Source organism: Pelodiscus sinensis, chromosome 1 (genome assembly GCF_052426305.1).
Source record: "Pelodiscus sinensis isolate ZL-2025 chromosome 1, ASM5242630v1, whole genome shotgun sequence".
In the NCBI taxonomy this organism is placed as follows: domain Eukaryota; kingdom Metazoa; phylum Chordata; order Testudines; family Trionychidae; genus Pelodiscus; species Pelodiscus sinensis.
The window spans coordinates 328,745,901-328,762,035 of record NC_143052.1 but is presented as its reverse complement, the minus strand read 5'-3'; the positions used below and the strand labels follow the sequence as shown (position 1 = coordinate 328,762,035).

General features: G+C 47.4%; 1 protein-coding gene across 1 annotated transcript; it reads left to right on the top strand.

Annotated features, from left to right (window-relative positions):
• The first annotated feature begins 2,733 nt into the window (after positions 1–2,733).
• On the top strand, positions 2,734–12,546 carry LOC142825331 (protein maestro-like). The gene is made up of 7 exons (XM_075917287.2): positions 2,734–3,544; positions 4,551–4,733; positions 5,617–5,772; positions 6,805–6,939; positions 9,156–9,258; positions 10,231–10,296; positions 12,217–12,546. The coding sequence occupies exons 1-7, from the start codon at positions 3,356–3,358 to the stop codon at positions 12,288–12,290; spliced, it is 906 nt and encodes a 301-aa protein (XP_075773402.2). The 5' UTR covers positions 2,734–3,355; the 3' UTR covers positions 12,291–12,546.
• Positions 12,547–16,135: the final 3,589 nt, after the last annotated feature.

The following is a 16,135-nucleotide window of genomic DNA, read 5'->3' as shown; positions in this document are numbered from 1 at the left end:
ACTATGGTACGCCATATCTTCAGAACTGTGTACAGATGTGGTCTTCTCACCTCAAAAAAGATATGGCCTTAGAAAGGGTTCAGAAAAGGGCAAGTACAATGATTAGGGGTTTGGAACAGGTCCCATATGAAGAGAGGCTAAAGAGACTGGGACTTTTCAGCTTAGAAAAGAGGAGACTGAGGGGGGATATGATAGAGGTCTATAAAATCATGAGTGGTGTGGAGAGGGTGCATAAAGAAAAGTTCTTCATTAGTTCCCATAATATAAGGACTAGAGGTCACCAAATGAAATGAATGGACATCAGGTTTAAAACTAATAAAAGAAAGTTCTTCTTCACACAAAGTTCTTCTTATAGTCAACCTGTGGAACTCCTTGCCACAGGAGGCTTTGAAGCCTAGAACTATAACAGAGTTTAAAGAGAAGTTAGATAAATTCATGGAGGTTGGGTCCGTGGAGTGCTATTAGCCAGGGGGTAGGAATGGTGTCCCTGGCCTCTGTTTGTGGAAGGCTGAAGATGGATGGCACGAGACAAATTGCTTGGTCATTGTCTTCGGTCCATCCCCTCTGGGGTACCTGGTGTTGGCCGCTGTTGGCAGACAGGCTACTGGACTAGATGGACCTTTGGTCTGACCCAGTACGGCCATTCTTATGTTCTTATGTACTAAGCGCAGGGCTCAGGGTCGGGGGTCTCACTGGAACAACTTGATTTTCATGCAAACCTGCTCCTGGGTTTGGATGTGGCCTTTGGTGGCCAGGCTGGCAGCTATCCTGCCCTAGACGGCTGCATTCCTGTGCCTAGTGTGGAGGTCGTGGACGCTGGAGGCCTCCCCCCAAACCTCGATAATGTCCACGATCTCTGCACTAGACCAGGCGGGCGCCTGCCTCTTGTGGCCCTGGGCAGGCTCCTAGGAGCCGCCAGCCTGGTCTTGGGGAGAGGCGGAGGGCTGGGTGGCAGCGGGTGGCTGGCTCATGCCATGCCAGGTGCAGGGTCTGCTGGCTGGGTGCTGGCAGGCTTGCCACTGGCACAGGCACTGTAGCCAGACCATGCCCCTTTAAGGGCTCTGGGGCTGGGAGAGGGGCAGAAAAGTTTCCCTGGTTTGGCCCAGAGTGGCCATCAGGGCAACCTGATTAGGGTTAGCCTCCAACTAGTTCGAATTAAGTGGCTACACAGCCCTTAATTTGAACTACTTAATTCGAACGAGGCGTTACTCCTCGTAGAATGAGGTTTACCTAGTTCGAATTAAGCGCTCCGCTAGTTCGATTTAAATTCGAACTAGCAGTTTGTATGTATAGCCGCTATTAAAGTTAATTCGAACTAATGGCTGTTAGTTCGAATTAACTTTGTAGTGTAGACATACCCATACTTTTAACGCAAGAGTTTTCGCATTAGAATATTTGCGCAAGAGAGCGTCTAGACTGGCATGTGCTGTTGTGCTAAGAGGCGCTTTTCTGCAAAATCATCCGTGCCAGTGTAGACGCTCTCTTGCGCAAGAAAGCTCCGATGGCCATTTTAGCCATTGGGCTTTCTTGCACAAGAAATTAATGTGGCCTGTCTACACTGGCCTCTTGCGCAAGAACAGTTGCACAGGAGGGCTTTTTCCTGAGTGGGAGCATCATAGTTTTTGCGCAAGAAGCACTGATTTTAGACATTAGAATGTCAGTGTTCTTGTGCAAGAACTCCCCGCCAGTGTAGACTGGCAGCTGCTTTTGCGCAAAATCATGCCAATGTAGATGTAGCCATAGAATTTGCATTACTAGACCTTTTCTGACAATTCCTAGGGCTAATACTGACCAACAGCTCCTGATTTTGGTCTAGCTCAGCAAATCTTCTAAATGAATCTAGTGTCCTAATACTATAAAATAAGCAACATACAAATACATTAACATCTATCTTAGATTCTCATTAATCTAGAATAATAGATTCATAGAACATTCGAACTGGAAGGGATCTTGAGAGGTCTTCGAGTCCAATCCCCAGCCATCACGGCAGGACCAAGCACAGTCTAGATCATCCCTGACAGGTGTTTGTCTAACCTGCTCTTAAATATTTCTAGTGATGCAGATTCCACAATCTCCTGAGGCAATTTATTGCAGGGTTTAACCACCCTGACAGGCAGGACGTTTTTCCTGCTGTCCAACCTAAACTTCCCTTGATGTAATTTAAGCTCATTGCTTCTTATCCTATCCTTAGAGGCCAAGGAGAACAATTTTTCTCCATCTTCCTTAAAACATCCTTTTAGAAACGTGTATTATCTGAGTACTTCAAAATGATAATGTAGTATCTGAGTGCCTCAAAACTCTTTAAAAGTATGTATCCCTACAATACCCCTGTGAGGCAGGGAAACACTATTAGTCCCATTTTGCAAACAGGAAACTGATGCACAGAAGGCCCAAGTGACTTGCCCAACATCATCTAGGAAGTCTTTGAGGGTGCAGGAAATTGAACTGGAACCTCCTAAGTCCTAGGCTGCTAACTACTGGAGCATCCTCCCTCTCCACAGCCTTGCTATAACGTCTGTGTCATATTTCACATTTACGCTAAGTCGCTATTTTAGAGGCTCATCTGGTGGTTCTAGGAATCTGTTTGTGCCCCAAAATCTTTCTACACCCCACCTAGGAAAGGAGTCACAAACGTGGGTTTTCAAGAGGCCTCATGAAAGCTGCCAATCAGAGCCCAGCTGGCTCAGATATATGGAGCTACAGGGCTTTATTAGGTCAGTTCCTTTCAGGAAGTGGAGGGCCAAGAAAAGATGCTATTCTCTGGCCAAACCAATTCACAGGGGTTTATTTCAGGCAGCATTTTCTGAAGCTGAATTTGCAGAGAGAGAGTCCTTACGAGCCTTAAACATATAATTAGAGGGAGAAACTGAAAGTGGCCCCATAGGAAGAACCCAAGGAAAAAGTAGCAATAAACTGAAATGAAGCAATGACTCGCTGCTATTTCTAGGTTGGAACCAAGAGTAGTGGGCAGGCTCAGGTTCCCCAGTGGCATAAACCCGATGAAGGGGACAAGGCTTATGGAGAGGTTGAACAAAGAACAGACTATAAAGGGTCCAGAGTTGGGGCTGAAGACCCTAGTGAGGGCAACAGGACCTAAAAGGCATTTGTTTGGACTTTGGGACTTGGCCAGAGGGCTGAGCCATGGAAGACTCACTAAGATCGACTGGCAGGATGCACCTGGGCGAGAAAAGGATTGTGGTATCAAATGCAGTCACTGAGAGGCTTTCAAGGGATGAGCAATCACCCATTATAGTGCCTAAAAGGAAAAATCCATGTTTTTAACACAGTACTCATTCATATAGAATAATAAATTACAGTGTATTACGTGTCTCCTCAAATTATATTCGCTATCTTAATGAACATATTAGAGCTAATGGACATGTTGATTTTATTTCAGCTAATGACTGATCCCATACTCAGGGAGAAGAAGATCCTTAAGTCTATCTTACATAGCTTAGAAGAAAGGTCACGGGACAATAACAGCATTGTCCGTCAAATGGCTGTAAGAGGCCTAGGCAATTTAGTCTATGGGGCACCTGAGAAGGTAAGATAGAATACTGAATACAATGCAGCATAACTAGAGAAACTAAAGGAAACAATTGCTCAGGATTTACAGAGGCCATGCACAATGCACTAGGCCAATGTCTGCTCTCTCATACCCCTGTAACCTCTTTGCAGTCAATACACAGCAGGTTTGTTCTCTTGGTAAGCTGGGCATAAGGAAACAATATGTACTTAATATGATCATATGTAAATGTATACTCCTAGGAATGAAGAGTGTAGGCTTTATTTCCACGATGAGAGATTCTATTCCAGGAAACAGAGACACTAAAAAACTCAAATCATGATAGATAATCAGCTGAACGTAAGCACCCAGTACAAAGCTGTGACCAAAAGAGCTGAGGTGATCCTCGGAGGCATAGACAGAGGGATTCTGAATAAGAATAAAGAAGTTATTTTACCTCTGCTTATGGCACTGGTGTGAGAACTGCTAGAATACTGTCAGGATCATGCCTGCAATTCAAGAAGGATGTTGATAAATTGGAGAAGAGTCACAAGAATTTTCAAAGGGCTAGAAAATGTGCCTTTAGATTCAATGGGGGAGGGAGGGGGAATGAAGCTAAACTAATTCAGACTGCTAGTAAGGCATACATTTTAATGGTAATTTTAATCATTGGAACCATTTACCAAGGGTTGTGGTGGGGTCTCTATCAGTAGCAACTTTAAAAACAAGATGGGCTGTTTTTCTAAAAGAGGTGCTCTAGTCAAACAGACATTATTTTGGGGAGGTTCTGTGTTGTGAAGGAGGTCAGACTGAATGATCACAATGGTCCCTTTTGGCCTTCAAATCTAAGTAATTAGAAATCTAATAGGATTACATAGGTGTAATATGGCACAGAGTTTGGCTTATTGTAGCTAGTACCTGTTGTAAAATATAGCTATAGGTCAATAGGGGGGCAGATGAAATTCCCACTGCTTCATAATTGCTAAAAAAAATATTAGAAATGTGGTTAGTGGAAAGTGTTTTTTAATGTCATACGTCTGAACAGGTGAAAAAGTACAAGAAGTTTCTTCTGGAGGCACTGATCAGGACTTTAGAAGACACTTTCAGTTCTGAAGTCACTGCCGAAAGCCTGAAGGCACTGGCCAACGTTCTGAACGAGCTGAAAGGGAAGGACATAGGTTCTTCCTTCAGAGACCTCACCACACAGATCCGGAAGTACTTCGATAATGTACGTGAACAGAAGCCTTCAACCCCAGTTCAGCTGACATTGATGAGGCTCCATTTACAATGCATGATGTGTCCTCACTGGGCATTGTTCATGTCAGAATGAAGTGATTTTAGGCCTTAGGGAAGAGATGTGTTTTATGGAGGAGCAGAGAATTAAGAAAATGAGGATGCCATCCCTGCTCCTTCAGTCTCACCCTTCTGTTCATCTTTATTTCCAATGAGAATGGCAAAGGAAGTATGAATACTAGATTAGGTAGCTGCATACAAGGAAAATGGGCATACAGGGTGTAATAGACTGTTTTGGGCCTGCTCCATACGATTTTTATGTCAGATGGTTGAAATTATTCCATTTTGCAGAGAAGTTTGAGATTTCAAATTTTGGTTTTGTTCCTATTTGGGGGACACACCCCCCAGCCCAAATTTCAAAACTCTTTGTGAAACCGTAATACTATTCTCAACCCAGCTCTACTGGGAGCCTTGCCTGAGGGCAGTCTACTGGCAGACTATGCTGGAGACAGGGAACCTGGAAACACTGGGAATTAGAGGTGCCAGGGTGCACATTTCCTGGCTCCTTGTCAGCCTGCCAGACAGGCTGTTCTGAAGGTGAGGGCCAGGAAGCCCAAGATCCCAGTTAGCCTGCTAGATGGGTCACCAAGAAGCTGACCAAGTACCCCTACTTGGCTTCTGGAAGAATGTTGTCAAAATTGAACTGTCTTCAAAGTATTTTGATGAATCAACACATTTGGCCCAAACTTGATTAATTCCAGTTCTTTTAAACTTCTGTAGTTGGAATCACTCTACCCTAATGTAGAAGAGACAGCTGTGCTAGATACATGATGTGGTTATTTCTTCGTTACCAACCTGTGTGGCTTTCTTGGCTATAGGAGGACAACACTCTTCGTGCATTGGCCTTTGTCCTGTTTGGTATCCTGGCCGGCTCTGCAAAGAGAAAATGGAAGGACTATTTTGCCAAGCAGGTTAGACAGAGCTGGGTCACGCTTCTGCTGCACCTGCAAGATCCAAGCCCTGAGGTTTCAATGGTAAGAATGACAGTGACTTAATTACTAAGCAAAAAGAATCTTCCTCCTGATGCCAGGGGAGCTCTGCTATTCCTTCCCGCAGTGGAGACCTAAATTCTTCCCTCAGTTCATTGCCCTCCTTTTGAGTCAATCCCAGACAGGCTGGTCCTTAGCAGCCAGGGTTGTCTCACTGGAGTTCAGGATAGGTCATGGGTCTGATCCCAAGAGTTCATTCCTGCCTATCTCTGCACCCCACGTTCCTGCCTCCCCACAACAGAGGAAAGACCACAGCTATGCCTAGTGAAGCAGCTTTCATAGCTACATCTGTTCTGAAAAAACATTGCTGCTATCTCCAGTTTTCAGTATTATAAAATCATAGAACCATAGGTTTGGAGGAGACCTCAGGAGGTCACTGAGTCCAACCTCCTGCCCAAAACAGGACCAGCCTCAACTAAACAATCCCAGCCAGGGCTTTGTCAAGCTAGGATTTGAAAACTCTAGATTTAGAGGTTCCTTTGCCTCCCTAGGTAACCCATTCCAGTGCTTCACCACCTTCCTAGGAAAATAGTTTTTCCGAATCTCCAACCTAGACCTCCCCCACTGTAACTTGAGACCATTGCTCCTCATTCAGTCATCTAGTACCACTGAGAACAGCCTCTCTCCATCCTCTTTGAAATCCCCCTTCAGGTAGTTAACGCCTTCTATCAAAGCTCCCCTCACTCTTCTCTTCTGAAGACTAAATAATCCCAAATCCCTCAGCCTCTCCTTGTAAATCATGTGTTCCAGCCTCCTAATCATCTTTGTTGCCCTCCATTGGACTTTCTCCAATGTATCAACATTTTTTAAGTAATGGGGTGCCCAGAATTGGATGCAATACTCCAGAAGTAGAATCCCTTTCCCCCTATTAAAGTCATGCTGGCATATTTTCTGTCTATTACTTCAGGGGAATCCCTTTTATTCTTGGGGTAGATGAGCAGTCAAGGACATGAGTTCCATTTGAATGAGCACAATACGTGTTATGGAACAATTCACTGGTGCAACCCTCTTTTTCAGGAGTGCAGAGCTACATTTCATCTCTGTGCCCCATTTTTGGGACTGAAGAGGCTCCAAACTATACTTAATGAGCATCTTAGTTGGAGAACCAAGCTGAACCCTGAGGAGCTCCAGATGGATATCTGCAGACACCTTGTGAGTGACCTACAGAATTATATGAGATTATTGACAGCATAGGCTTGTGGTGTAGAAGCAGGGGGAATGTGTGATGGGCAATGTAAGTATCTATGGGTATGTCTATGCTACAAAGTTAGTTTGAACTAACGGACGTTAGTTCGAACTAACTTTCATAGGTGCTACACTAGCGCTCCGTTAGTTTGAATTTAATTCGAACTAACGGAGCGCTTAGTTCGAACTAGGTAATCCTCATTCCACGAGGATTAAGCCTAGTTCAAATTTACTAGTTCGAATTAAGGGCTGTGTAGCCCCTTAATGCGAACTAGTGGGAGGCTAGCCCTCCCCAGCTTTCCCTGGTGGCCACTCCGGCCAACACCAGGGAAACTCTATGCCCCCCTCCCGGCCCCGGACCCCTTAAAGGGGCACGGGCTGGCTACGGTGCCCGTGCCAGGTGCAAGCCTGCCAGCACCCAGCCAGCAGACCCTGCACCTGGTGCGGATCGAGCCACCCACCCGATGCCCCCCAGCCCTCCCCCTCTTCCCGGGACCAGGCTGGCAGGTCCTGGGAGCTTGCCCGGGACCGCAAAAGGCGGGCTCCCTCCTGGGCTAGTGCGGATATCGTGGACCTCATCCACGATCTCCGCACTAGGCACAGGAAGGTGGCCGGCTAGGGCAGGAGAGCTGCCAGCCTGGCCACCCAGGAGCAGGTGTGCATGAAAATCAAGGGGGTCCACTGAGACCCCCGACCCTGAGCACTGAGCTTACAATGGCCATCCTGGGTCAGAACAAAGGTTCATCTATCCCAGTAGCCTGTCTGCCGACAGCGGCCAACCCTAGGGACCCTGGAGGGGATGGACCGAAGACAGTGACCAAGCCATTTGTCTCGTGCCATCCCTCCTCAGCCTTCCACAAACTTTGGGCAGGGACACCACTCCTACCCCCTGGCTAATACCACTCCATGGACCCAACCTCCATGGCTTGATCTCACTTCCCTTTAAACTCTGTTCTAGTTGTAGCCTTCACAGCCTCCAGCAGCAAGGAGTTCCACAGGTTGACTCTGTGCTTTGCGAAGAACAACTTTCTGTTACTAGTTTGAAGCCTGCTACCCATTCCTTTCCTTTGGTGTCCTCTAGTCCTTCTTTATGGGAACTAATGAAGAACTTTTCTGTATGCACCCTCTCCACCCAACTCCTGGTTTTAGAGACCTCTATCGTGTCCCCCCTCCGTCTCCTCTTTTCTAAGCTGAAAAGTCCCAGTCTCTTTAGCCTCTCTTCATATGAGACCTGTTCCCAACCCCTGATCATTTTAGTTGCCCTCCCCTCTGCCACCCTCTCTCTTCCCCTCTTCCACTCCCTTTTCCCAGTCTCCCCCAGTTTTGTTCAATAAAGACAGATTCCATTTTTGAACACAATTGTCCTTTATTTTGTACATCAAGAAGAGGGGCTAGGAAGGGTAAGTGGAAGGAGTTGAGGGAGGAATGGGGTACGCGCCCCCGATGGGGAGGACTGGGCTGGCTCTGCGGGCTTTTGTGGTGGAAGCTCTCCTGCAGCCCCCCAATTGCCCCATCTCCCCAGATGGCAGGCTGCGGCAAGTGCAGCCGGTCTGATGGCCAAGTGCTGTGATGTGCCCAGTGTGGGTACTCCGGGCACTCCAAGCCAAGACTGCTTTGCAAGCGGGGCACCCCTGAGAACTGTCTGTCCGGGGTGGGGGTTGGGACCCTTTAAGCACAGCCCTCGGCTAGCCTGAGACAGCATCTCCACGCTCTAAGTCCTCCTCTGATGACCTGCCGGCACTGCTTCCGGCAATCCTTAAGCCCGGTTCAGGGTCCACTTAATGTTGACATGCTAGTTCGAATTAGTAAAACGCTAATTCGAACTAGTTTTTTAGTCTAGATCCGTTAGTTTTAATTAGCTTAGTTCGAATTAAGTAATTCGAACTAAGTGAGTTCGAATTAACGTTGTAGTGTAGACGTACCCTATTAGAGTGGGATACAGGACTGAGGGTGAGAGGAATGTAAATCTGCCATAGATTCCCACTTTCCCCACTTCTACACAGCCTCCTGTCCTTTCTTTTATTTACTTGTTTAAATTAAAAAAAAAGTCTGAGTGAGTCCAATAACTGACAGCAGTGGCAAGAGGAACACAGACTGTTTACTTGTGGTTTGTAAAGGCATGTGTTGGCAGTCAAAGGGCATTTCTAGCCAGAGAGAGCTCATGTGTCCCTGATTTTCTCTAGGCCAAAGAGAAGGCTGAGCTACTGGAGAACTTTTACAAAACTACCATCACATACTTCTGCAGCAGCTGGGAAGAGATCCGGGCAGTTGCAGCCAAGTTAGCTGGTGAGAGAAAGTGTGCCGTGTCCCTTTTGGTATTCCCTTTGAGGTAGACAGAAAAAGTCCCTGTGTGCAGCACTGAGCTACTATTAATCTCTCCGTGCTGTGACTTCTCATGCATAAATGGAGATGTTAATGTTCTCCTACTTCTCCAGTGTGGTGTTAGGAGGAATTTGTAAGTTGCAATAGAATGCTTTGAGATGGCGCAGTCATTTAGTAGCAGAGGCTGGCACACTGTCACGTAGGGTATGTTTATTCTCCGATCAAACTAGTGTGCTAAAAATAGAGTAGCTGTGGCAGGAGTAGCAGGAGGGGTTAACTATTCCAAGGATGATCCCATCCAAACCCAAAAGTCTGTTCTCAAGGTGGCTAGCTCCTCCGACTGCTTCTGTCATCTTACCTGCACTCTATTTTTAGTAGTCAGAGTTAGTGTGGACTCAAACTATAGACCTAAGCTCAGTGTTGTTCACTGTTCCTTACTGGTGCTTCATCACTGGGAGGTAGGCAGGCCACCGCCACACAGTGCCTGCTGTTGCAGGTTCCTGATTGCCTTGCCCAGGAAGCACTAGATTCCTCCCCTTTGGCCCTGTGCCATCCTTTCCTTAGCACACCCATGCAAGCCAGGCAAGCACTGTGGCCTAATTAATTTATCCATGTGAGATCCTTGCTTAGTACGCACTTATTCCTGGCCCCAGCCCTTTGTTCACACCACTAGATTAATACACTATCCTAGTATATCTCCAATAACTGACAGCAGTGGCAAGAGGAACATAGATTGTTTAAAGCAAATGAGGTTTTATGTAAACATTCTTAATTTTTTTCTCTTATTCTCTTCAGTGTGGACGCTAAACTTTTCTAGTATTTTCTTGCCTACAGCTCACCTTAGACCCACAATAGAAGCCAAAGGGCCAATGTTATCACCTTGCACTTAACAAGAGAAGGTTTTTTATTGATGTTTATTTTACACTGCTTATTTAGGCATCATCCTGGAACATACGGACACCAAAAATATGAAATGGCTGGACATGGAACATCTGTTGACCTGTAAGTAACAAATACAGGTGAAATCCTATTCATTAGTGAGTTATAAAGAAATTTAGCTGACAAGCAAGCAGTAACTGATACCACAGGTGTGAAGTGCATCAGCCACACATCAAAGGACAGATTCAGCTTTAGTCTGCTCTGAAAGAGGTACGTCTACACTACAGCGTTAATTCAAGTTAACTTAATTCGAAATTGTTCATTTGAATTAAGCTAATTCGAATTATGCATCTATACACAAAACCTATTTCAAAATAGCATTTTGTTATTTTGAAATAGCGCGTCCACACTGAGTGGACCCTGAACCGAAGTTCAGGCTGGCCGGAACCAGTGCTGGCAGGGCATCAGGTTAGGACATAGTGTGTGGGGCTGCTGCCTCAGGCTAACTGAGCTCCGTGCTTCACGGGACCCTACCCCCACCCCGGGTTCCCCGCTCGCTTGTCTACCCCGATGAGGGACAACAAAGCAGTCCTGTCTTGGAGTGCCCTGAGTGCCTGCACTCGGGACACCACAGCACTCGGCCACATGGAGCCAGAGCTGCCCCTGGGCACACCGGTGCGTCTCGTAGGGTTGTTGCCATCAGCCCAGCTGCACTTGCTGCAGGCTACCGTCCGGGGAGTCCATTGGGGGGCTGTCAGGATCCAGGAGGCCCTGCAGGAGAGTGTCCACCCCGAGGAGCCCTCAGAACCACCCCGGTCCTCCCCACCGGGGGCTCGTGCCCCATTCCTCCCTCACGTCCATCTACTTACTCCTCCCTAGCCTCCCTTCCTGATGTCAAATAAAAGACATGTATGTTCAAAAATAGAAACTGGGTTTATTGAACAACAGGGTGAACCTCTGGGGAGACTGGGAAAAGGAGGTGGGAGAGAGGAATAGAGTGGGTGGGAGAGGGGAGGGTGAAACCTGGGAGGAGGAAGTTGGAAGGGAGAAGCAAAGGGAAGAAAGGAGAAGGGAAGATCAGGGCCCAAGGTTGGGGGTCTCACCGCACCAACTTGAATGTCATGCAAACCTGCTCCTGGGTTCGCATGTGGCCTTTGGTGGCCAGGCTGGCAGCTATCCTGCCATTGACGGCCGTGTTCCTCTGTCTAGTGCGGAGATCATGGATGCTGGGGCATCCCTCCCAAACCTGAATAAGGTCCATGATCTCCACCCTGGACCAGGAAGGCACCCGCCTTCTCCAGCCCCTGTCAGGCTCCTGGGTGCTGGCAGACTGCTCCTGAGGAGCAGTGGAGGGTTGGCTGCCAGTGCCTTGCTGGCTCACGTTTTGTGGCTACTGGCTCAGGGGCCCCAGTGGCCACTGCTGGCTCTTGGCTGGTAGGCTTGGATCTGGCACGGGCCAGGGTCTATCCCTTTAATAGCTCTGGGGTTTACCAAATTTGAATTAAGCGCTCTGCTATTTCGAATTAATATCGAAATAGCGGTTTGCATGTATAGATGCTATTAAAGTTAATTCAAAATAACAGCTGTTATTTTGAATTAACTTTGCGGTGTAGACGTACCTGGAGGAAACTGCAGCCAGTGTGATATAAGTCAGTGCATCTCCTGGCTATCCTGGCAATGCCTCTTCCCAACCTGTGTGATCCACTCTTTGGGCTCCATCGGCTCCCTGGAAGCCACTTTTTGCTACCCCAAACTCCACACCATCAGATTTATTTCTGTCAGGAGATGTAAAATAACTTAAAAGCAGAAGCTATTGAGTCAATGGAGCACCTTCCAATTGGATGAGTTTCTGGTAGGGTCAGGGTCTCCCCTCTCCCCCCTCCTCCATCTCAGTTTGGAGCTTGGAAGGATCCCAATGGAGGAACCTAAAGCTTTGTTTGTACAGAGAGCTTCTGTAGCTTGGTACTCACTGGTACTAAATCTCCAGCTACTGCAGGCATAGGTGACTATATGAAAAGTGAGTCATATTCTCTGTAATTCCAGCTCTCCAGGTACTACAGAATGACCCAAGTCCCATTGTCCAGATGGTGGCAACTCAGGTCCTAAGAGACATCTGACCTGGATGAGTGCTCGGGGAATGAAGCACAGACAAATAGATCAAAGAGCTCCTGCTACCTTGAATGGGAACAAGAGAGGGATTGCTGGAGGACAATGTGCTCTGTCTGTGCCAGCTTGTTTCCAGCTTGCACCTCATATACTTCGGTGGGAAGCTAGACCTTGGTGGTATGCGGCCAGCTCTGCTATGGGGTAGGAGAGTAGTATAAGGGCCCTACCATCAATCAAACATTAGCCCTGCCACCTGACCCTGGAAGTCCCCCCCCGACTCCCCGGAAGTTCCTTCTCCCTTGTCACCGGCAGTCCCGCCCCTGGAGGGTAGTACATCCGGGTCGAGAGGGACAGGTGACCGGAAGTAAAAAAGGATGTCATGTGACCCCCGTTAGGCCCGTCCCCTGTCACCGGAAGTCCCGCCCTTGGGGGTAATACATCCGGGGTCAAGAGGGGCAGGTGACCGGAAGTAAGGGGTGTCATGTGACCCCTCTAAGGACTTGCCCCGCCTCCCTCTACCAATCAGGAAGGGCTTTCCCCGTAGGACCGCCCCGCGAACCGCTTTGACCAATCGGGGGGCAGTTCCGGGACCGGATGACCCGCCCAGAAGTGGGTCGTGTGACCCCTCTAAGAACTCGCCCCGCCTCCCTCCACCAATCAGGAGGGGTTTTTTCCCTGTAGGACTGCCTCGTGAACTGCTTTGACCAATCAGGGGGCAGTTCCGGGACCGGAAGACCCGCCCAGTAGTGGGTTGTGTGACCCCTCTAAGAACTCACCCTGCCTCCCTCTACCAATCAGGAGGGTTTTTTTCCCTGTAGGACTGCCCCACAAATCGCTTTGACCATTTGGGGGGTGCAGTTCTGGGACCCGTTGACCAGACCGGAAGCTGGTCGTGTGACCCCTCTAAGAGCTTCCCGTGACACCCTCTGTCAATCAGAGCATAGCACTTCCCCATAAGTTCTAGCGCCACACAAAAGAAGCCATCTTGTTCCAAGAGCGCGTGTTTCAGAGAGCGTGCAAACGCTGAGCAGAAACATGGACTCTTTCACCACCCCCACCAGAAGTTTGGAGTTTGTTTTGGTGACGAGGGCCTTCCACCACATGAGAAGAAAGTGCCACATCAGCAACAGTTCCGAGGACGAGGGAGAGGCAAAAAGGGGCCCTTTGCCCCCTCTGCTATTGGATACACCAGGATCTGATCCCGAAACCCAACTCCTCCCACGGCAGCCTGACGAGCTAGACGGCCTCTCGTTATCTGTCCCTGTGGAGGATGCTGCCCATCTCTCCCAGGAGTCGGACAAGGTGAACGGAAAAGAAGTCAAACAGGTAAATGAAAAAATCGAGGTGGGGGGCATCATGGGTGTTTTGTGAATCTAAAAACCAGCAGCTGTAGCTTATTCTCTTTTTTGACAATCTCTTGCCAGGTCGACGATGACTTTCTAGAAACCTTTGAGAAATTGCACATCGGTAATCCTGTGGGAGTAAATCTATCTTGTGCCCGCTTGTTTTGCTCATATCTGACACATGGATCTCGAGAACAAACGTGCAAGAATGAATTAACTCGGACTCCCTAATAGCGATAGTGGTGGGGGTGTCATGGTGCCCATTTGCAGATGGCTGTAAAAGGGTGTGTTAATCCAGATGCTTAATAAAACTTGTATGAAATGTGTTGGTGTGAATGTGTTCCTTCCATACTTACAGCATCTTTTATTAACACAAATAACAGTCATGTCTACGCAGATTGCTCTGTTAGAGAAAATACATTACACCCCCAGGGAAGCTGGCAGCTTTGGTGGGGTGAACCCTCTGTTTCAAGCAGTCAAAAAGCACAGTAAAACTTTGAACAGAAGACAGGTAACATCATGGCTTTCGGACCAAGACGCTTACTCTTTGCACAAGCCTGCTCGAATACATTTTAAAAGAGACAAGACCATTGTCTCAGACGTGGATGCACAATGGCAAGCAGATTTGGTGGATATGCACCGGTTCTCCAAACGCAACAGCGGTTTTAAGTATATTTTAACAGTGATAGACATTTTATCAAAATATGCCTGGGCCTTAGGCCTAAAGGACAAGACGGGCAAGGAGGTAGCCAAGGCCTTTAAAGCTATTTTCAGCGAAGGTCGCGTGCCTCAAAAATTACAAACGGATCGGGGAAAAGAATTTTTAAACAAACCTTTAAGTGGATTGTTAAAGCGGCATGGTGTCCACCATTTTGTTACTAACAATGAAGTCAAAGCGGGGGTTGTGGAGCGATTTAACAGAACTTTAAAATCTAGGATGTGGAGATATTTTACAGCCCACAATACCTTTCGCTACATTGACATATTATCTGAGTTTATAAAGAGTTACAGCTGGAGCTTTCACAGAACTATACGGACCAGACCTGCTGATGTGAACCCCGCAAATTCTCTGAAGGTCTGGAAAAGTGTTTATGGAGATGATGTTAAAATAAAACAGGCTGTTGTTCCTTTTAGAAAAGGGGACCACGTGAGACTCTCTAAAACCAAAGGTGCCTTTAAAAAAGGTTATGAACAAACATTTACCGATGAGATATTCATAGTGGATGAAGCCTTAACCAGGGGTGAGAGACCTGTCTACCGATTAAAAGATTATGAGGGTGAGACAGTGACGGGGTCGTTTTACCCTGAAGAATTACAAAAGGTGAACCCCAAACAAGACAGGATTTACAGGATTGAAAAAGTTCTAGCAGAGAAAGGGAAAGGAAGAAAAAAGCAGCTATTGGTGAAATGGCTGGGGTGGCCCAACAAATTTAACAGTTGGGTAGAAGCTTCTCAACTCTGTAACGTTTAAGCGAGAATAAAAACAATCCCACCTGCAAGGAGAGAAATGGGGGACGGGGGCTTCTACATCACTCTGCCCAGCAACGCCAGCTCTGGGGTTTTTCCCCAAAACACCAGCTCGGCCTTTACAATACAGCTAATAAAGTCGTTGGATCTCCCGGGGGCCTGGGAAGTGGGGTTAGCGGAAATACAATATCCACACAGCTGGAACAACATTACTGAGGACACCCCTTTCCAAATCACCTTTGGAGATAAACCATGGAGTTATATCCTACGGCGAGGTTATTACTCAACTATACCCGAATTATTGGAACATATGAATAGCATTGTGGCACGTCATTCTGGACCGCCTGATGTTATCATGAATTATGACCCCATGAGTAGAAAATGTAGACTTAAATCCACCGATGCTACTGCTACGTTTTCTACCCTCGGGGAGCTAGCTAACATTCTGGGTTTGGCCCCCGGGCACAGTGTCCAGAAGAGTCCCTTCTCAGCAGACATCACAGGGGGTTTCAACTCCTTGTATCTATACACGGATATTGTAGAACACCAGTTTGTGGGGGACTTTTCTGTCCCCCTGTTACGCTGCGTCCCTGTCAGAGGAAATAACAATGAGTTTGTTACCATCACCTACGATAAGCCTCATTACGTACCCATCAGTCAACACCACATCGACACCATCACCATTGAAATAAAGACGGATCAAAACAGATGCGTTTCATTTCGCTTTGGCAAGGTGATTGTGAAGCTGCACCTGCGTTCCCGGAAAGAGCGAGGTTTCTAAAAAGCAAAACACTATTATGGCGATCGTAAAAAATTACGGTGACTCCAAAGTCTACAGCAACTATTACAAAGCCCAGGCTGGATATGCCCTTCCTGGATATCATGGAGCCCCTGTGATGTACGGGGCCGGCGTGGGCGGTATATTCCGTAGCCTTTTTCGAAAAGCTGTACCGCTTTTGCGAAGAGGGCTAGAGATTATTAAACCCCACATAAAAACAGCCGCTCAAAACATAGCCAGAGATGTGGTAGGCCACGTTTCCCAGGCT